This window comes from Bufo bufo, chromosome 7 (genome assembly GCF_905171765.1).
Source record: "Bufo bufo chromosome 7, aBufBuf1.1, whole genome shotgun sequence".
Taxonomy (NCBI): domain Eukaryota; kingdom Metazoa; phylum Chordata; class Amphibia; order Anura; family Bufonidae; genus Bufo; species Bufo bufo.
In genome coordinates this window covers 30,488,118-30,510,895 of record NC_053395.1, presented here as the reverse complement: position 1 = coordinate 30,510,895, position 22,778 = coordinate 30,488,118, and the positions used below count along the sequence as shown (strand labels likewise).

At 43.7% G+C, this 22,778-nt stretch overlaps 1 protein-coding gene across 1 annotated transcript; it reads left to right on the top strand.

Annotated features, from left to right (window-relative positions):
* Window positions 1-4,955: 4,955 nt before the first annotated feature.
* LOC121007419 (heparan sulfate glucosamine 3-O-sulfotransferase 2-like) lies at window positions 4,956-22,281 on the top strand. Its single transcript, XM_040439339.1, has 2 exons — window positions 4,956-5,559; window positions 21,289-22,281. The coding sequence occupies exons 1-2, from the start codon at window positions 5,042-5,044 to the stop codon at window positions 21,905-21,907; spliced, it is 1,137 nt and encodes a 378-aa protein (XP_040295273.1). The 5' UTR covers window positions 4,956-5,041; the 3' UTR covers window positions 21,908-22,281.
* The last annotated feature ends 497 nt before the right edge of the window (window positions 22,282-22,778 follow it).

Genomic DNA, 22,778 nt, shown 5'->3' with positions numbered 1-22,778 from the left:
ATGCAGACAGCAAACAAAATACGTAAGGCAGCACCAGGGGCGGACTGGCCATAAACTTTACAGGGAAAGTTCCCGGTGGGCCGATATCCAGAGGGCCTCTTGAGCCCTCCTCATGGCCACAAGCCAGGTAAGTAATGACCTGTCGCTCCTGGAGTTAATTAACGCTGGGCGTGTCAAGTAGTTATGTACTACAGGTGCCCTCCTTATTTCTGAATTCAACTGTATTGCCATCCTGAGGCATCTGGAGTAGGAGGACAGAACGTGGCACCCAGCGCTGGCCACCACCGAGGGGCAGTTACAGAGGAGGTATAGTGCTGCTGGGGCATTATTTTGGGTGGCACTGTGTTTTTTGAGGCTTCTGGGGCAGTTTTTTTGTGGTGCACTGAGGTACCGTATTTTTCGCCCAATAAGGCACATTCCCCCCCCCCCCCCTCAAAAAAAAGTGGGGGGAAAATGCTCCTGCGTCTTATGGGGCGAATACTACTGAGCCACTTCCTTTATGGAAGTGATCATTACTACCGGAGGACAGGGAAGCAGATAGCGCTGGAGGAGAGAAGCGGTCGCGTCCAGGAGCAGGAGAGGTAAGTGTTTTTTTTTTTTTATATATATATATTTATGAGGCTGATGGACACTTCTGGGGGCTGGTGAGAGGCACTGGGGGCTGATGGAGAGGCTGCTGGGGGCTGATGAGAAGCTACTGGGGGCTGATGAGAGGCTACTGGGGGCTGCTATAAGGCTACTGGGGGCTGTTATAAGGCTACTGGGGGCTGCTATAAGGCTACTGGGGGCTGCTATGAGGCTAATGGGGGCTGCTATGAGGCTACTGGGGGCTGATATGAGGCTACTGGGTGCTGCTATGAGGCTGCTGGGGCTGATATGAGGCTACCGGGGGCTGATATGAGGCTACTGGGGGCTGATGAGAGGCATGGGGCTCTTATGTGAGGTCTGATTGGGGGTCATTCATATTGGGGTCTGAGCTGAGGTCTGATTCGGGGTCTGATCTGAGATCCTATTGGGGTCTTATTAACATTGGGGATCTTATTGGGGCTGTTAGCTGAGGTCTGATTAACATTGGGGGTCTGATTGGTGGTCTGACCTGAGGTATAATGAAAAATATTTTTTTTCTTATTGTCCCCCTTGTAAGAAGGTACAAGGAATCATCATGGATAATAGGTACGTGTCACCAAGGTTCCTGGCCTCGGTGGAGTAAGAGCCGTTTTTTATGTGTCAGCAGCAGTTGCTGTGTGACACCTTGGTATTTAGCATGGCTGTATAGCTGATCCGGGACGACTCTTACTGGGAGCAGTCAAAGTGCTGGGTGGGTGACTACTCCCCACATTCCAGGCCGGGTTATGCCAGACGAGACAGTGGTACTATACCTATTATACATATATCTTCTACTTTCACATCTGTGTTTTCCATTCCAATTTTGAGATCCGGAGATCCAGCAGAGGATCTCAAAACCGGAGGAAAACGCTTCAGTTTTGTCCCCATTAATTCGATATGGGCAAAACTGAACAAGCCGGAAGGGAGTGCAAGCAGCATTTTTGTGTGCGGCATGGGAAACTGAACATGCCGGCATCAAAAACCATGTAAATCACTGGTGCCGGATCCGTTTTTTCCAGATACAAAAAAAAAAAAAACGGATCCGATGCCCCTTGATTTACAATGGTATTTGATGCCGGATCCGGCCTGTTCATTTTTTATATAATACAACCGGATCCGTTGTGAACGGATGCAGCCGGTTGTATTATTCAAACTGTTGCGTCTTCCTGCGGTTTTGAGATCCTCTGCTGGATGCAACGTACTTCATATACAGAATAAAACATGTCGGACCCTAGTTTTCCCTAACATGAGACACCAGGGGATAGTTTTGCTGGCCTCATACATACCAGCTAGTTGTCATTCAATGCAGTTCCAGATGTATTCCAGAAGGAATAACAGAGGAACATATGTAGAATAGCAAACATGGCTCCAGATTCTCCAAAGATGTCTCTAGAAGAAAAAAATATATAATTTGCATTAAAATGAGCATTTAGACGACCTCTAAACTCAGGTCAGATAACAAAGATACGTTTTTTCATTAGGCGTTGATCCCGGCGTCTCAAGGACGTTCTTACTCCATCTACCATCTCTTCCTCCGTCCATTAATTTGCATATGACGATGGGAAAACTGCATTAAATGTGATCCCGCTACATTCATTTGCTTTCGCCGTTCACCCGTGACAAAGGCAGAAGGCTATTATCTGCTGTTCTGCCCCTTCACCTATAATGTAAGAGCTGGAGGACGTCGTGGAGAAGGGTCCGTCCCCACCATGACCAGAGTAAAGCTGGAATACCCCCATAATGGCACACGATGACAGCAGGTTACCACCCGCTCTCCCCACCTCTGCCCTGGCACGGGTGGGTGCACTCATTAGCACCGCAGGCTGAAGATGGACGGTCTGAAAGACAAACCTTCTCCATAACTCCGTCCAAAGCAGCAGCTTTGGATCAATGGGGGCATCACAATGTATCCAGCTGTCATGAAGAAGATGGGAGAGAAGCGATGGTGGGTCCCCAGGGGTCAGTGGCCCTAAACCCGCTGCATTCTCTAACAAGACTTCGATATTCAAATATGTTCAGTCTGTCAGGACACTCTGTAAACGACACACTGTTCGGCGATGTTCACACATGTCAGATTTTGTCGCAGATCCACGTGAAATCTGCATCCCGTGCATGTCAATGTGCTTTCTGCAGCCAAACCCCAAAATTTCTGCACAAATTGCCATCAGTGCATCAGGAAAAAAAAAACTGCCGCGGCTTGTCACTTATTTCACCCAGAAATGTGGGGGATTTAACCCTTTAAATGACAGCCCTCGTGCAAATCAGCTGCACGCCTTCAGCAAAAATTCATGGGTACTGCTTCAGAATTCTATTGCAGAAACATACATTAGATTTTAAAGGGGTTGTCCAGGATGAGATAAACAGGCTGCTTTTTTTTTCCCAAAAAGCTGCAATACCGCACACAACCTGGGGCAAAGCTGCAATACCGCACACAACCTGTGGACAGGAGTGGTGCTGTTTTTGCACTGCAAATCCCTGGGGGCACCACAAACCTCTGCTGCTCCAAGGGGAAAGTGCCTGTCCCGGGGGTGCACTGCAAACTTCTGCTGCTCCAAGGGTAAAGTACCCGACCCTGGGTGCGCCGAAAACCTCTACTGCTCCAAGGGGAAAGTGCCCGTCCCTGGGTACACCGCAAACTTCTGCTACTTCAAGGGGAAAGTGCCCGTCCCTGGGTGCACCGCAAACTTCTGCTGTTCCAAGGGAAAAGTGCCCGTCCCTGGGTACACCGCAAACTTCTGCTACTCCAAGGGGAAAGTGCCCGTCCCTGGGTACACCGCAAACTTCTGCTGCTCCAAGGGGAAAGTGCCCGTCCCTGGGTGCACCGCAAACTTCTGCTACTTCAAGGGGAAAGTGCCCGTCCCTGGTTACACCGCAAACTTCTGCTGCTCCAAGGGGAAAGTGCCCGTCCCTGGGTACACCGCAAACTTCTGCTGCTCCAAGGTGAAAGTGCTTGTCTCAGGGTACACCGCAAACTTCTGCTACTCCAAGGGGAAAGTGCCCGTCCCTGGGTACACCGCAAACTTCTGCTGCTCCAAGGTCAAAGTGCCCGTCCCTGGGTGCACCGCAAACTTCTGCTACTCCAAGGGGAAAGTGCCCGTCCCTGGGTACACTGCAAACTACTGCTGCTCCTAGGGGAAAGTGCCCGTCCCTGGGTACACTGCAAACTACTGCTGCTCCTAGGGGAAAGTGCCCGTCCCTGGGTACACCGCAAACTTCTGCTGCTCCAAGGTGAAAGTGCCCGTCCCTGGGTACACCGCAAACCTCTGCTGCTCAAGGGGAAAGTGTCCGTCCCTGGGTACACCGCAAACTTCTGCTGCTCCAAGGTGAAAGTGCCCGTCCCTGGGTGCACCGCAAACCTAATTTACAAAACAAAGTGATATTACTCAGGAGTGGCTCAACGGATGTGCAGAGACATCATTTTACTAAGCAGGATCAACCCTAGCAGACGCTGTGTCTGATTTAATGGGGTTGATCCTGTTGACAGATGCTCGTCAAGTCAATGGGCTGTCAATGTAAGGTATGCAGGATGCGCCTTGTCATTAGGGTGACTGTAAAGCCCCGCTCACCATTTCCACCTCTGCCACCAAAAAAATGTCGCAAAAGCTTTATAAATAGGGCGCTAGAACCACGAAGGGAATTTATCAATCAATTAAATGCCAGTTACTTTTTTATTTTAGCCATCTCTGCGCCATCACTTGCGACTTTTCTGGCCCCGTTTTGAAAAATTATTGGTAAAATGGGCGCGGTTTCCATCTTTCCAAAAACTGTATTGATTCATGCCACCTATTGATTCATGGCATACATAGCGCTTATAGCTGCTGTGGATTTAGTTTCCTGATCAAAAGGCGCCAAATGTTATTACTTTTCATCCAGGGGATAAAACGCCATGATTAATAAATCCAAAAGAACAGCTGGCTATGTTGCCCATAGCAACCAATCACAGTGCAGCTTTTATTTCTATGAGTTCACCTGTCATATGAAAGCAGCGCTGTGATTGGTCGCTTTTAGCAGGGTTCCAAAATCTCTCCTTGTAATTTTTAAGGTATTTGCACCAGAAGATGCATTTTCCAAGAAATACCTACTGGTTTGTGGGTTTTTCTTGGAGAAAATCATAAGATTTGCTAAGGCAGATTCATACGTAACTCTCCAGTCTCTTCCTGCAAAGCCGGTGCTAGAACATAGGCTTGGCATCTGTCATACAGGAGAGCAGCTCGGCAGGGCAGGGGTTAGGCGCCGCATGTTTCTGCCCGGTTCTGGCATCAGGTGGGTTAAAGGCAGAAGGGTGGGGGATCCTGAGAGCCCTCCTTCACCAGGCTGGTCTCAGACAAGGTGGGGGTGTGCCAGCAGCTACCAGTGCCGGGTGTGTAGCTTTACCGGGACAGTCACACATGCAGGAGCCCGGGGGGGCCACAATGTGGCCCCTGTGCGTGGAGCCATGGCACCCAGACTGAGCCCCCGCAATGCCCGCAGGTACCTCTTCCTGTGCACCCTGTGCCTGTCCTGCACCCTTCTCTGCTACAACCTCATCCTGCGCGGGGGGCACCACAACATGCACAGCCAGGGGTACCTGCACCTCGGCTGCCCCCCACTGCTGGGGGGCAAGAAACTACTGCAGAATGTGCTCCTGTGCCCCCACTCCGGAGCTGCACTTACCTTCTCCAACACGGACCTATCCTCCTACCCGGACTGGAGTGGCAAGAATCAGACGGAACCCCCCGAAATGACTGGGAGCCCCCCAAAACCTACCGAGCACCAGGCGCACCCCACTGGGAATAGCACGGCTGCACCCCGATACGGGCACAAGAGGCTGCCCCAGGCCATCATTGTGGGGGTCAAGAAGGGGGGCACTAGAGCAGTCCTGGAATTTGTTAGGGTGCATCCAGAAGTGAGAGCTATGGGCACTGAACCCCACTTCTTTGACAGGAACTATGAGATGGGGTTGGACTGGTACAGGTAAGTGGACATATGATTATCTATAATGCTGGGTATGAATGAGGGTCATCAGATCTGGGGTGACCACTTCTGATGATGTATAAAGCTGGATGTGAATGGTGGTGACCATGAGATCCGGGGTGACCACTTCTTATGATGATCTATAAAGCTGGGTATAGATGAGGACCATCAGACCTGGGTTGATCACTTCCAGTTATATATAAAGCTGGGTATGAATAAGGACCATCAGATCTGGGGTGATCACTTCTGAGGATTTATAAAGCTGGGTATGAATGATGACTATCAGATCTGGGGTGATCACTTCTTATGATGATCTATAAAGCTGGGTATGAATGGTGACCATCAGATCTGGGGTGATCACTTTCAGTTATATATAAAGCTAGGTATGAATGGTGATCACTTCTGATTAACTGTAAAGCTAGATATGGATGGCGACCATCAGATCTCGGGTGATCACCTCTGATTATCGATAAAGCTGGGTATGAATGAGGACCATCAGATCTGGGATGATCACTTCTGATTATCTATAAAGCTGGGTATGGATGAGGACCATAGGGTGATCACTTATGATTATCTATAAAGCTGAGTATGAATGAGGACCATCAGGGTGATCACTTATGATTATCAGTAAAGCTATGTATGAATGGTGACCATCAGATCTGTGGTGATCACTTCTTATTTTCTATAATGATGGGTATAAATAAGGACCATCAGATCTGGGGTGATCACTTCTGAAGATCTATAAAGCTGGGTATGAATGAGGGTCATCCGATCTGGGGCGATCACTTCTTATGATAATCTATAAAGCTGGGTATTAATGGTGACCATCAGATCTGGGGTTATCACTTCCAGTTATATATAAAGCTGGGTTTGAATGGTGATCACTTCTGATTAACTGTAAAGCTGCATATGGATGGCGACCATCAGATCTGGTGTGATCACTTCTGATTATCTATAAAGCTGGGTATGGATGAGGACCATCAGATCTGGGATGATCACTTCTGATTATCTATAAAGCTGAGTATGAATGAGGACCATCAGGGTGATCACTTATGATTATCAGTAAAGCTATGTGTGAATGGTGACCATCAGATCTGTGGTGATGACTTCTTATTTTCTATAATGATGGGTATAAATGAGGACCATCAGATCTGGGGTGATCACTTCTGAAGATCTATAAAGCTGGGTATGAATGAGGACCATCAGGGTGATCACTTATGATTATCAGTAAAGCTATGTGTGAATGGTGACCATCAGATCTGTGGTGATGACTTCTTATTTTCTATAATGATGGGTATAAATGAGGACCATCAGATCTGGGGTGATCACTTCTGAAGATCTATAAAGCTGGGTATGAATGAGGGTCATCTGATCTGGGGCGATCACTTCTTATGATAATCTACAAAGCTGGGTATTAATGGTGACCATCAGATCTGGGGTGATCCCTTCCAGTTATATATAAAGCTGGGTTTGAATGGTGATCACTTCTGATTAACTGTAAAACTGGATATGGATGGCGACCTTCAGAATTAGGGTGATCACTTCTGATTATCTATAAAGCTGGGTATGAATGAGGACCATCAGATCTAGGGTGATCACTTCTGATTATCTATAAAGCTGAGTATGAATGAGGACCATCAGGGTGATGATCACTTGTGATTATCTACAAAGCTGAGTATGAATGAGGACCATCATGGTGATCACTTATGATTATCAGTAAAGCTATGTATGAATGGTGACCATCAGATCTGGGGTGATTACTTCTGATGATCTATAAAGATGGGTATGAATGAGGACTATCAGATCTTGGGTGATTACTTTTGATTATTAGTAAAGGTATTTATGAATTGTGACCCTCAAATCTGTGGTGATCACTTCTGATTATCTATAAAGCTGGGTATGAATAAGGACCATCAGGTCCGCGGTGATCACTTCTGATTACGGTATCTATAAAGCTGGGTATGAATGATGACCATCAGATCTGTAGTGATCACTTCTGATTATCTATAAAGCTGGGTATGAATGAGGGCCATCAGGTCTGCGGTGATCACTTCTGATTATCTATAAAGCTGGGTATGGATGATGACCATCAGATCTGGATTGATCACTTCCTATTTTTTCTAAAGCTGGGTATGAATAAGGACCATCAGATCTGGGGTGATCACGTCTCATTATCTATAATGCTGGGTATGAAAAAGGACCATCAGATTTGGGGTGATCACCTCTAAACACTCAACAATTTTAATTGCAGTTGAGATGTTTTTGGAAATGTTGGAAATGTTTTTCATTCTCCTTATAGAAGGTTTTCACATATACCCAATATGGGAACAGTCGTCTGATTTTGCCTAAAATTGTTCTGTCTCTTTACATCTGAGCATTTTATTCCTTATAACTAGTAACATACATGACCCGTCACTCATAAGTAGTACGTACAACATACATGATCTATCGCCCATAAGTACAACATACATGACCCATCGCACTTAAGTACAACATACATGACCCATCGCCCTTAAGTACAACATACATGATCTATCGCCCATAAGTACAACATACATGACCCATCTCCCTTAAGTACAACATATATGACTCCTCACCAATAAGTACAATACATAGAAGAGCAGCCAGCTAAAGTAACCATTACCTGCCCTCTCCTCTCTGTATATTAAAATAGAGGATCCAGGAGGTTAACATCCATTAATTCCAATTTTGCTCCAATGGTTAACCTGTCATGATTTCTTAAATAGTGAAATTAAGGTAAATTTATTTTTAAAAAAGTCTTCAAATTTTCATAACTCTTGGGGTCTAATGTGAACCCACCAGAGCGTCCGCCCATAAATGTCAAACTTACCCATGTTTCTATAGGAAAACACAATGCACTGCATATTCAAGACTCAGTAAAGAGGAACTAATTTTTTCTTTTTCTTTTTCTTTTTTTTTTTTTAAAGTGGACTTCCCCTTTAAATCTGTTCTCAGTGGCAAAGATAAAGTAAGTGTATCTATAAGACATGTATCTGCGGTGTCACATGGGAACAGTGGTACCAGTTTCCTTTTAGGAGCCCCTGAATTTCTAATTCTCTCAGCTTACATCTCAAGCAGAAGTCATTAAGAATGATTGAGCGCGGTTACCGAGAAGCATTGCTAGGACTGCACAAATACTGCCAGCAAGGTGGCCATTACAGATGGCTTCCAATATTGCATAACGTTCACTAAAAAGCATCCCTGTGGTGGCTTCACCCCAAAATTCCTCCAAACTGGTGTATCCCAGTGCCACGTCTGGCCAAGGAGCTGGGATCACTTAAGGTCTTCTTCATGGACGTTGAGGATCACCCAATGTCCTAGATACTTAAATCAGTGTAGAAGGAGAATATTGAGACACTGGGTGGGGGAAGGGGGGGGTTCCAACCCTAAAATGACCACATAGGCATTAATTACGGGGTCTTCTCTTACCACATCCACAGCATTAACCCTTTCCATGCAGTGGATTTACCTTGTGGTAATTGCCTGTAGTCCCTGTCATCAGTCAGTCTTCTATAGACCATTGACTTCCTTTTTATGATATGCGTCAGTCAGATGATGGCGAAGGTTTATGGATTTTGGCAATAGGTTCCTTCACACGCTGCAGTCAGAATATACTGCTGAGATGTCTTGGAAAATACACATCTGCGTATATACTCATAGAGCCTAATAGAACGGAGAAATATCTATAGATAAATGTGGAAAAATGAAAAATAAAGAGTTTTATGGGATAAATCTAATCACGAGAATTGTAAGATAAGAAACTCGTGAGCAATTGTTACCTTTTAATAGACTTATAGGAGTCTTCTCCCCGAAATGTTTTATGATGGATGGAGAGATAGATTAGATAGATAAATAGATAGATATTAGATAGATAGATAGATAGATAGATAGATAGATAGATAGATGGATGGATAGATAGATAGATAGATAGATAGATAGATATTGGATAGATGGGTGGATAGATAGAGAGATAGATAGATAGATAGACTGTAAAGTTCTCCAGCTACAATACATAATAATGTCTCATAGGGAGCTGTATACAGACCTTCTATGGAGTTCTGAGTTAGATCATCTACAAGGAGCATCTCTTACCCTGCTGGAGTTTGTCAGAGTAGCACACCAACAGCCCATCTATCTAAATAACAATGGTGTAATGCTTCACTTCTCCTGCGGGGGTGCTGCAGGGAGATTGATCACTTGTTTAAAGATGATTTTCATCAGCAGGAGACCCTGTGATCATCTCATCCCTAGGGGGTCCTTTTGACCAAAAGGGATTGTCCAAAGTGGACAACATCTTAAAAAATCAATGGGCAAAAATAACCAAATATAACTTTCTTGGTCCAGATTCCACTCCACACACACGGATGGAGTCGTCAGAGCCCCAATAATGGAAAGATCCATGCGGATATAGAAATTATACTTTTTTCAAATCCTAGAGTGAAATTCTCTGTGAAGAAGTCAGCCACGTGTGAACATGTCCTTACCACCTGAGGTTCTCCATCATCTCTGGAGGAGAGTCTTCGTTGTCCACCGCCTCCCGGTTATGGCTGATACTGTGTACAAGGAATCATTCTTCTGGAAAAACTTTCCTTCAGCAGGGACAGAGGTTACAGTGTACGAGAGGGACACAGACACTGCCGGTGGTCATAGTTATCATGTAGATGTAGAAGACAACTCAAGTGGAAAAGTGGATCATCTGTGTTTCCACTACGCCTCGATTATTATTCATGATGGAACCTTGGAGAATTCACCTACTTCTAGAGAGAAATTTGATTTCCTGGAGCTCTATAATCCATTCAGTCCTATCTGTAAAGTGATGGTGCCATTACATTAAGGAATTGCTAGTAATGCAGTCCCCTACTTCGACGTCATGTGTCTCCACACTGAAACCTTCCATTACTTTTTTATTACGCAATGACTTTTGAAGACTTGAAGTTTTTTTTCCCGACTCCTTTCAAGATAAAAACAATATATAAAAGTATAGATTTCTACATAGACCAAGAAGCAAGGGTCTTGGCTGCCTCCCAAGTTCTGTTGTAATGAGCGGGGAATGAAGGGCACACGAGGACCTGGTCTCTCCTGTGAATTATGACGACTGAACTCTCCGAGTCACAGTGTTTTCTTATGATGTACGGTAGTAGTTCTGAGAAGCTGTCACTTTATTAGAAAACCCATTTTCAGATACTCTCATGAGAATACATACCATAGAAGCAAAAAACACAACTACTATGGGGTCCCCCTGTTTGCTGTGATACTGTCATAGTGCCTACTTCAAGCCACCAGTAGGGGGAGCTTACTGCATACATATGTATACGTGGGGGATTTCTCATTGTCTTTGCACCAGAAAAAAAGGTGTCTAAATGTTGTACATTTGCAACTTTAATGTGAAGGTGTGGCCCAACCGATTTACTATAATTTGTGGCAGAAAGTAGCATAAATTATAGCCCAAATCGACATAAAAAAGCACTAGCCTATATTCCTGGCCACCAGAGAGGCTGATGCTTTTTCCTGTAGTGTACAAGCACGGCCACCACTGATGGATTGCAAGGTGGTCTGTAACCATGGAAATGAGCAGTATATAATGTAATAGAAAAATGAATTCAGCCAGCAAAGCAGGCAATATGGACAATGACAATACATTAGTAAGTGCCTTGTATTAACTTTCTCTACATGATAAATGCCACTTATTGAAGTGAGACAACCCCTTTAATCATTGGAGAACCCCTTTAAGGGACTGTGATTTTTTATTTTTTTTTGCCATCTACCACCACCAGCCATAGTAGCTCTCATGGGGGGTTGCTTTTTCTCTCACCCCTCCCACTGTAAAGTTTCCATCAATCAGGTGCTTGACTTAGTTTATTAACTTTCAAATTTAACATTTTTGCCCACGGCTGATTTTCTATCCATTCCTCCAGTATCTGAGATGTCTCCATCTCCTCCTCAGGCTCAACAAGTGCAGTTTCTTTTTACTAGTTTAGGACTTGAGTTGATCAGTAGCACCATTACAAGTAAAGAAACATGTCCATCTGGCTGGTAATTAATAGACTGTCCTCCAAACGGATCAATAATTCTGATCCGAGGTATAATGGGAAAATCTATGACGGGCCGTGATTAGATTCTGGCACCAGCGAGGATTTCTCTCACTCGCCAGTTTGTCCTTTGATTTATATCCTCTGCATGGCGGATAGGTGCTTCCAATGCCTAGGAGTGATGTGGAATAGGTCAGCCGGGAGCTGCATCAGCCAAGATGACAGTACTTGAGAGGTACTTTTAGCGAGGGAATACGCTGACTTAGGTCACCGAAGAGCGGCATTTTAGTATAGCTCAGGGAGGGTAGGCTGCCAACGCTGGAGCGGATTTGTGCTGTCCTAAGGCTTCCCTACTAATGTCCTAGTGATTAAAATCTACGCAGCGTATATTCCTGCTAATTGTTCCATCCTGTAGACTACCGCCATCAGTGGGTGACATACGTGTACTGACGACCATAAAAGCAGGTGGAAATGGGGAGCAAACCCCTCAAATACAACACAACCTCATTCACCACCATGTCATACTGCTGCGCACGCATGGCAAAGGCGTACTTGACCACTTTTTATAATTGGCTTCAAGGAGGTCAACAGTGTGTCACTCAAAGCACGCCATCTTTTTTTCCCCAGGGATTGACAAGTCCTGTTTTTCAATCCATGCCCCCTTTGTTGGCCATGCACACTGCCGCCCCAATGTACGTTTGGACACCAGGATGATGTCAAACATATTCAGGGCTGCAAACATGTTCCAAGATGTTCCAGGTGGTTTAGGCAAGAGATTTGCCAACTTGTCTTGGAGGTCTTCACTTTTTCTCTGAGCCTCTGGTACGTTTCCGTTGAGTTGTCAAGTTTGGGTGAAGAGCTGGACATAGGAGGTGCCAAGGGTCAGACACCCAGCAATCTAGTATCAGGGGCCTGTCCTAAGGATAGCCCATCAGCTTTAAAGAACTCATTTAATCATGGCAACAAAAAAAATAATATGAATGGGGTTGTGTTGTATATGAGGGGTTTGCTCCCCATTTCCACCTTTCTTTATGGCCGTCATTACATGTATGTCACCCACTGGTGGCGACACACTACAGAAAGGAGCAATTAGCAGAAATATTCTGAACGCTTTTAATCACTAGCACGTTAGTAGGGAAGCCTTAGGACGGGCGATTTAAACACAGTTGCCTGTGATTGGTATTCCTGACTCATTAGCAAGTTTTGTGTTTGTTACTCTGGATCGTTTACCATTTGCCTGTTTTTCTGACTTTGCCACTGTATTCTGATTTTGTCTCTGATGCGACCTCCTGGTAGTTGACTCGTTGCTTGTTATTTGACCTTTTTTGATAATGGACTCTTTTTGGTATTAGACTTTGCTAGTTTGTGATCTCACCTTTGCCTGCTGACTTTCATTCTGACCGTATCTCCTAGTTTTACACTGCTGTGTATTTGACTTAGCTTTTGGATTCTGATCCTGTTCTGGTTTTGCTTGTCTGATTTTCACCCCTTTCTGTCGAGAGCAATTTTTGGGGCAAGACCTAACATTTTTGCTCGTTCTGATTTTGGTCCTTCTGATTTTGTTATTTGACCTTTTTTGATAATGACCTCTTTTTGGTATTAGACTCTGCTAGTTTGTGACCTCACCTTTGCCTGCTGACTTTCACTCAGACCGTATCTCCTAGTTTCACTCTGCTGTGTATTCGACTTAGCTTTTGGATTCTGTTTTGGTTTTGCCTGTTTGATTTTCATCTCTTTGAGTCGAGAGCAATTTTTGGGGCAAGACCTAACATTTTTGCCATTTCTTTATTTTCTGGTTGGTCAATAGGAGACTGTAGCGGGGTACAGCTTGGGCACACAGTACACACTAATGCTTGTACTGTACATGTCATTCACCAGAGATCAGAGTACCAATTTTTTTCTCACACAGAAATTACAAAAATGATTTCACCATTTTCAATATCTTCTTGCCATCAGTGAGTGAAGATGTTCCTCTTAATATCCAGGGGGGGTGAAACCCTATTCTGATCCAGTCCACCAGATCCAGATATATGTCATGCACATATACATGACGGGCGGGTTTATTTTAAGTCCAATGGGTGTTGAGCCATCTGGACAGCCCCTTTTTGTATGTCCTGGCCGCACTATGGTGGCGCAGATGGGTTGTTCTATTGCTATGGCAAGCTAGCCTTGCTGACAGTGGGGCTGGTTGACCCATTAGGGAGCAGGGACACTGGGCCAATCTGGCTTGGTGCGGGCGTCGCATGCTTAATTAGGACAGGGTATTTAAACAGGCATCTGCTGGCCACAGTTGCCTGTGATTAGTATTCCTGCCTTATTAGCTATTTTTGTGTTTGTTACTCTGAATCACTGACCATTTGCCTGTTTTTCTGACTTTGTATTCTGATTTTGCCTCTGAAGTGACCTCCTGGTAGTTGACTCTGCTTGTTATTTGACCTTTTTTGATAATGGACTCTTTTTGGTATTAGACTTTGCTAGTTTGTGATCTCACCTTTGCCTGCTGACTTTCATTCTGACCGTATCTCCTAGTTTTACACTGCTGTGTATTTGACTTAGCTTTTGGATTCTGATCCTGTTCTGGTTTTGCTTGTCTGATTTTCACCCCTTTCTGTCGAGAGCAATTTTTGGGGCAAGACCTAACATTTTTGCTCGTTCTGATTTTGGTCCTTCTGATTTTGTTATTTGACCTTTTTTGATAATGACCTCTTTTTGGTATTAGACTCTGCTAGTTTGTGACCTCACCTTTGCCTGCTGACTTTCACTCAGACCGTATCTCCTAGTTTCACTCTGCTGTGTATTCGACTTAGCTTTTGGATTCTGTTTTGGTTTTGCCTGTTTGATTTTCATCTCTTTGAGTCGAGAGCAATTTTTGGGGCAAGACCTAACATTTTTGCCATTTCTTTATTTTCTGGTTGGTCAATAGGAGACTGTAGCGGGGTACAGCTTGGGCACACAGTACACACTAATGCTTGTACTGTACATGTCATTCACCAGAGATCAGAGTACCAATTTTTTTCTCACACAGAAATTACAAAAATGATTTCACCATTTTCAATATCTTCTTGCCATCAGTGAGTGAAGATGTTCCTCTTAATATCCAGGGGGGGTGAAACCCTATTCTGATCCAGTCCACCAGATCCAGATATATGTCATGCACATATACATGACGGGCGGGTTTATTTTAAGTCCAATAGGTGTTGAGCCATCTGGACAGCCCCTTTTTGTATGTCCTGGCCGCACTATGGTGGCGCAGATGGGTTGTTCTATTGCTATGGCAAGCTAGCCTTGCTGACAGTGGGGCTGGTTGACCCATTAGGGAGCAGGGACACTGGGCCAATCTGGCTTGGTGCGGGCGTCGCATGCTTAATTAGGACAGGGTATTTAAACAGGCATCTGCTGGCCACAGTTGCCTGTGATTAGTATTCCTGCCTTATTAGCTATTTTTGTGTTTGTTACTCTGAATCACTGACCATTTGCCTGTTTTTCTGACTTTGTATTCTGATTTTGCCTCTGAAGTGACCTCCTGGTAGTTGACTCTGCTTGTTATTTGACCTTTTTTGATAATGGACTCTTTTTGGTATTGGACTCTGCTAGTTTGTGACCTCACCTTGCCTGCTGACTTTCACTTTTACAGAATCTTCTAGTTTCACTCTGCTGTGTATTTGACTTACCTTTTGGATTCTGATCCTGATCTGGTTTTGCCTATCTAATTTGTACCTCTGTCTGTCTGACTACTCTTTTATCCCATTAGGTTTAGGCCTCTGTCCTTAGCTACATCGGGGACGTAGTTGTGGGCCGTCATTTAGGGCAGATTGTGCAAGTAGGTAGGGAAAGTGGTGTGGGTGTTCAGGGCTGCAATGCTCCCCACCTGTCATTACAAGTAGATCTAGCACAAGGTGGTCCGAGGAGTTTCATGGGCTTGTGTAGTCCAGGGAAACAAGGAATTACTCTCTTTATAGATCCCTCTAAACCCATAAGCCTATGGTGCCAACTTGGCAAAGAAGCCCCAGTGGTAATATAACACTCACGCTACTAGAAGTTCATGGCCATCATCCTAATGGAGACTATGGTATATCTACCACTCAGGTAGTCAACCAGAAGAAAGCAGATTAGACCGCCATTGTCCTATGGGGTCTCCACTTGGCCCTGTTCCTGGTTGTTGTGGATTTCTACTTCTTCTGACTATAGAACTCTGATCTACATCCAATCCTCATGTATACAGCACTGGGGTCAAAGCTCTGGGCTATAAAAGAGTGTACAGAAGAGTTTTGAGCCTGAGCTCCACTTATTCCACTGCCCTCAAGAAGTCATCTTGATCTACTAAGCACATTCATGAACCATGCTGCTGTTTGCCTGCTAGAATGCACATGCAGGCACTATGACCTTTGCTACCACTGACGATTGTGTGCGTAGATGTTATGTCTGCAGGTTACGCTGGTATCCTTGTGCCAGCCGAAGCTTTGTCTGGGAGGATGGTTGTAAGCGGTGCCTCATTTTAGAAGTCATGAGGCACGTCACACCGATATGCTAGTCTTAAATATGGAGTCCATGGGAGTTTTCAGGTACCTTCAAAGGTGCCTTCAAAGATTTCTCATTCCTTGGCATTTTCTTATAGATTGTTATATACTGTCAGGGAGAATAAAGGGAAATTACTTCATTTCTCATTGGCACGTGGATTGTTATAGGTTTTTTCCGATAATGTAAAGGTTCTCTTCTTGTAGAGGTGAATTGTGCAGAACCTGAACAATAATCTCGCAGTAAAGTCCATTTCCTGCACATATCACATTGCGTAGACGTTCGAATGGCTCTCAAGCCCCCAACGCCATCACATTCTGCAGTCTTGAGGAGTCTGTGCGGATAGATGAATGAATATTTAACAAAATGTACTTATTCAATAAAAGAAATCATTGTATGATTAAAATTAGATCCAAGAACCCGAAAGATGTTTTTGCATTTTATTAAAGGGGTTATCTCATGAAAAGTATTACTATGCAATGAATAGGACATTTTGAAAGAAGTATTATTGTAATATATATATGCCAAAAAGAATCGTAAGTTTTTTATGTACATTACATTTTCCTCTCTGGCAGCACCCCTGCTGTTTATCCTTCTGGTTCACCTTCTCCTGCATTAACATGCTCAGTAACTTCCCTGTTCCCTCATCCCTTCAGTGCTTTTTGAGCTGGTGCCCACCTGCAGAAAGGGAAGAGAGAAATTATACTGATAATGCGAGGGAAAAAGGATGAAATAGTGGTGTGAACCCCTTCAAACATCTTAAGAAGACTCTAACATAAGACTGGATATGACTATGCAGCCATGGCTTACCGTAGACATGGGCCCACCAGGGTGGTAATAGAATTGACGTAGGGCTAAATCAGGGAGCAGAGTTAGGGACTTTGAGTAAGGGTTGTGGTCCCACAGGGAATACCAAAGTGCTACCCTCCAAGTAGTCTCCAATAGTAACAGTTGACACGTAGGTGGGAAAGCACTCCCAATTCACGGTACCAAGGCAGCAGCCAGGAGATGTAGTTGAATGGTGAAAGTCTTGCATAGTCTACTCATGAGCAAAGAGCAGGCCAAGGTCAGGGCAGGGAGCAGACAGGAGAACATAGGCAGGAGAACAAGACAATCTGATGTCTATGTTAGCCCACAGGTATTAGCTTGGGGGCACATCCCACAAAAATTGACTGGATATACAAAAAAATATCTCTTATGACCAACTGTGCTACAGGAGATTAACACTTTAGGGGGGGAGGGCTCTGGTTACTGACACTTTTGGGGGGCTATTGTTACTGGCTAGTGAGGGCAGGTGGGATTAGCCTCAGGGTGAGGGCAGTGGTGGCCATCTTAACTGAATAGTGAAATTGCAGTTTTATGCAGACTGGTTGCTAAGGGCTGAATCTTATTAAATATGGGGTAAGTCAGTCTAATAGTAACTGATTCTGGAATATCATGTTATTAGTAACTACATATATGAAAATTGAAATTAGGGTCTAAATGTGACAGTTATCCTTTAACCAACGTTCAAGGCCAGAGCAGTGTGGATCCATAGAGACTGGGAGTTTGTTCTTGCTTGTGACCCACAAGCAGAGTGAAAAAATGCAGGAGGACAACCAGGACACTGGGCACCTTTGTAGGTGAGCCAGCAGGTTGTTACATAATAAACCATTTGACCACCAGGGACAGGACATTGCACCAATAAAAAGACGCTTCCAGCCTTGCCAACCCAGGAGTAGACCTCTGCCTATTAGACCGTATTATTATCCTAGTTCTTCAGTTGGGAAGAGATTCTTCACTGACAACTTCATGGATTCTTACCTTTGGGCTATGAAAATACTGACGCACCGGGGAGGGGATACTCAAGTGGGTGTGACTAGGAATTGCCTTGATAGTGGGTTAAGTTGGTCATTTGGGATATTTTTGGTAGATCCAGTCAATTTTGGAGGGATCTGTCCCCAAGCTGATATCTATGGTCTATCATAGACATCAGACAAACTTAAGAATCTTGTCCCTCTCTTTTTCTAAAAACAGACTTGTGTCAAGAGGGTTAATATGAAGCTGGGTTGAGTTGATTGGATGAAGGTTTATATTTCTGTATGTATCTATGTTTGGCCTGTTAGCATTTCTAGCAGGATCTCCCTTGGGTCATCCATTGTCACCTCATTTACAGTAAAATGTGGTTTGCACTATTATAAGACCCACTGCCCGAGCACATCCATTCCCTAAGGCTTGCTGCATATAGTCTTAAGTAGAAACACGTCTGAGAAGTGGACAGAGACATAGGATCCTACCAAAGAGGAGAAACATGGACGTTACTAATATCAGATTCATCCTCTAGCTTCCTAAAATGGGTTTTCTAGGACTGTAATATTGATGATCTACCTTTAGGATTGGGGTCAGGAAATAAGCGGCAGCCAAAAATTTTGTCAAAACTTTCACAAAATTGTCAATAATTTAAGATGTATTTCATAGTAATTAATAACTTGTTCCCTGCTAATACATAAAGTGCATTTTTTGTGTTGCTGTTTGGCTGGCTGCCATTAAGCATCTTAATTGGTGCTGCGATTTCCCACTGAGCTAGAGGGGGAGAAAGTGCTGCTTCATTCAGCGTTTAGTTACACGTCTGCTCACATGGCTGCAAATGTGAACATGCTATGAAATTGAAATTATAAAATAACTTATCATTTTGCAAAGAGTTGAGCAGAGGCTGGTCTTATGGGTGCCTCTCTAGTAAAGGGTTGTAAAGGAGACACCTCTAGCCCCTAATCCTACCCTTGATTTGGGCATTGTATTGTTGGGAATCACATGGTAACCCCTTTCTTTTCCATTAGACTGTAGTCTACAAGCATGCAGTAAGGGACTAAGTAGCTTATTTAGTCCACCCCCTAATTACTGAAGAAGTACAGGGCTGTACCCACATGTTCTCTTCTAATACAGAAAGTGAGATTTTTGTGTTGCTGTTTGGCTGGCTGCGATTAAGCATCTTAATTGTTGCTGCGATTTCCCGCTGTGCTAGAGGGGGAGAAAGAGCTGCTTCATTCAGTGTTTAGTTACAGGCCTGCTCTTATGGCTACAAATGTGAGCATGCTATTAAATTATGAAAGAAGAACTTATCATTTTGCATAGCATTGAGCAGGGGGTTGGTCTTATGGGTGTCTCTCTAGTAAAGGGGACTGATCTTATGGACGTGTATCACCCGTCTCTTGTAAAGGAGAACCTTCTAGCCCCTAATCCTACCCTGGATTCTGTCGCATTATTTGGGCATTGTATTGTTGGGAATCACATGGTAACCCGTTCTTTTCCGTTAGACTTAGACTTGAGTTTCATTGAGGGATGTAGTAAGGGACTAAGTGGCTTATTCAGTCCACCCCCTAATTGCTAAAGAAGGAGCAGGCTGTACCCACAATTTTTTTAGCGCCACTCAAGCAGAGAAAGCAAACATCATCCTAACTGATGGCTTCACATGAGTGGCTGCAGTAATTTCCAGTCTGCTTCTTGCTCAGTGTGGATGCGCAATACACGGATAAATCTTCATCCCGACAAGCTTTTGATTAGGAAATAATTGCAGCAGCTGTAGCTTATTATGAGGTTTTTTTAATGAATGTAGCTTGCTTTATCTAGGTTGGAATTTCACCTCAGATTAATTACTTTGAGACAAATTAACTGCGCATAAATGCCTGCCTAAGTAAGGCAGAGGCTGGGGTAGTAGATGGCAGCACACTCACATCTACAGTGGATACTCTATCTGTTTTAATGATTTCCAGCTCCGCCGGGTGCTAAGATGGCTTTATGTATTTAAATTCTGCTTCTCCGGTGGCAGACTGGCAGGGTTTTGATTAATTAGGACTAGCCTGAGTCACGGGTGCAAGCAGCTGTCACTGCCGTGAACAATAGCTTCAGCCGGTCATATATTTTGTCTGAGCATCACATGGATCTGACCCTTTAACAGCTATGAATGAAGATTCCTATGAACATGTTGAGGACCATGCGTATGTGTTGTGATCATGAAGCTACAGCTGGGTGCAGTTGGCTCTGTAAGAAGCAGTGACCATGACTGGTCGTGTGATCGGAAAATGAAACCCATCAGCAATCTGCTGGTTCTGATACCGTAAGGTCACACACCCAGAGATGAGCGAAACTATTCTATATAATCAAAATTCTAGCCAAATTTTTCCAAAAATTCAGATTTGTCAGAATTTCTTCCAGAAAAATTTGGGCCAATTGCAAGATATTTTTTCCTTACAGAAAATGCCTAGTAGGTTTGAGGAGTCTTATAGGCCAGGCAATGCTCCTCCGGGTTTCTAGGAAAAAGATAGGCAAATTAGCTTTCCATCCCAAAGAAAAAAAGAAAGCTAATGGTGCATTCATACGTGGATTTGATTGATTTGCCTCTTACCTGGCTAAGCAAGTTCTTTCTGCTCTGCAATTAGGGATAATCACCCTGAAACAGCTGCAGATGAGATGCTGACTTAGCTATTATCCAAGTTATGTTTAAAAGGTTAAGCATTGACTTTTTCTTTTAGATTAAAAGCTAATTTACATATCTTTTTCCCAGAAACCCAGAGGAGCATTGCCTGGTCTTTAAGACTTCTCACACCTACTAGGCACTCTCCATAAGGAGAAAAAGTACTACCGATTTGCACCAAAATCAAATATCTTTGACGATTCACACAAATCAGAACAAAACGAATTTTAAGAAATTGGCTCATCCTGAGTACTAAGCTATAATAAGGCTTTCATAGAGCTGTATAGGAACTCTACTGTACTCTGATGTCATACATAACTATAGAGGTATTCTCCCCAGCGGTATATCTCAGTAAGTATAGCACCCTCTACTGCAGCACATGATGGTCTGCAGCTCCATACTAGGGAACCGTTTAGCCCATATAGCCTTTATTGCTAGATCAATATATGTGAGACCTTCAAAGACCCACAGCCCTAGCTTTTACCCAGATCAGAAAATGATGAAATCCCAATGAAATTGACAGTGGGATTTACTATACAAAGTACATTGCCTCCTGGGTGATGGGACATGTGTATATATGCTCTACTAATTATGTTCAAATACTCAAAGGTTAATACTAAAATAAGCTCAATTGTTGTTATAAAAAAAGGATGTAAATTGGGGAGCACCATTGATATTTTTATTAAATTTCAATTTTCTTCTTTTCTAATACAGAAACCTGATGCCTCGATCCCTGGATCACCAAATTACGGTGGAGAAAACCCCCAGCTACTTTGTGACGCGGGAAGCCCCTCGTCGGATTTCACACATGTCACCTAGAGTCAAACTGATTGTGGTAGTCCGTAATCCCGTGACCCGGGCAATCTCTGATTATACTCAGACTCTATCCAAAAAACCAGACATCCCCAGCTTCAATGAACTAGCTTTCCTCAATAGGACAAGTGGAGAGGTGGATACTTCCTGGAATGCTATCCGGATTGGACTCTATGCTTTACATCTGCAGCCCTGGCTTAGTCATTTTCCAATATCCCAAATGCACTTTGTAAGCGGAGAGCGGCTGATCACAGATCCAGCCGGGGAGATGGCAAGAGTACAGGACTTTCTTGGCCTCAAACGTCTGGTCACAGAGAAACATTTCTACTTTAATAAGACTAAGGGTTTTCCTTGCCTCAAAAAGCCTGGTGGTGGAGGAGCACCACGTTGTTTGGGTAAATCAAAGGGTCGGGCTCATGTACAGATCACCACTGACGATATAGAACAATTACGAGAATTCTATAGACCCCATAACATTAAGTTCTATGAAACTGTTGGGCAGGACTTTCACTGGGAGTAGGATATCAATCAAAAACTGTGGACAAAGGCTTCCAAGAAGAAAATTTTCAGAAAATAGACAAATTGATAGATAGCTTTACCTCTGGACAAAGTGACGATACAGAGAGGAACAGACTTTAAAAAATAGGAATTTTAGATTTTTTTTGTTTAAAGAAGTTTGGATCAAGGAGGAAACAAGATGTTAATAGGTCTTAACAAAGAGTCTAGAAACCTTCACGTCCTTAAAATCTTAAACCATCATGGATGGACTTGTCCCAAATATCAAGGAGACATAAAGCACAATGCACTTTGCTCTTCCACTTCAAGGACTAGAGAACATGATCTATAAGATGAGGCCAGAAGCTTCAGGACAAGAAGGTCCCAGAACCTAAGACTCAACAAACTATTCATGCATTCTGGTCATTCCATGTTGTTCTCCAATAAAGGAAGTTCTAATTATCTGAGAAAATCTCAGAAAAAAAGTTTTATGTAAAAGATTGTAATGATAAAATAATAAGAATTATTAAAGGATCAAATAAAAAAGAATGACCAAGGGTTGGGATTTTTGTGAAGATCGAATTGCCTTGAATTTTCTATTCTTCAGGTTCATACATGTGGAATGTCAAATTTTAGAGATGTCACCAATGACTGCATTGGTGAAAGTGTGGTGGAATTATTGGTTAGCACATGGGCATGGCATGCACTTGTAAATGCCACTGCCGTGCTTCAGATGCTTTGCTCTTTCATTAATTTTGCAAGATGTCCATAGAAAGGTCCACTCCGTTCCATTACCCTAAAGACTATTAATAGTCAACATCACTTCAAGTGGATCTGTCATATCTAAGTAGTCTCATGGAGCTTCAGTAGGAACAAATGCCTGTCCCTTTTGGTAT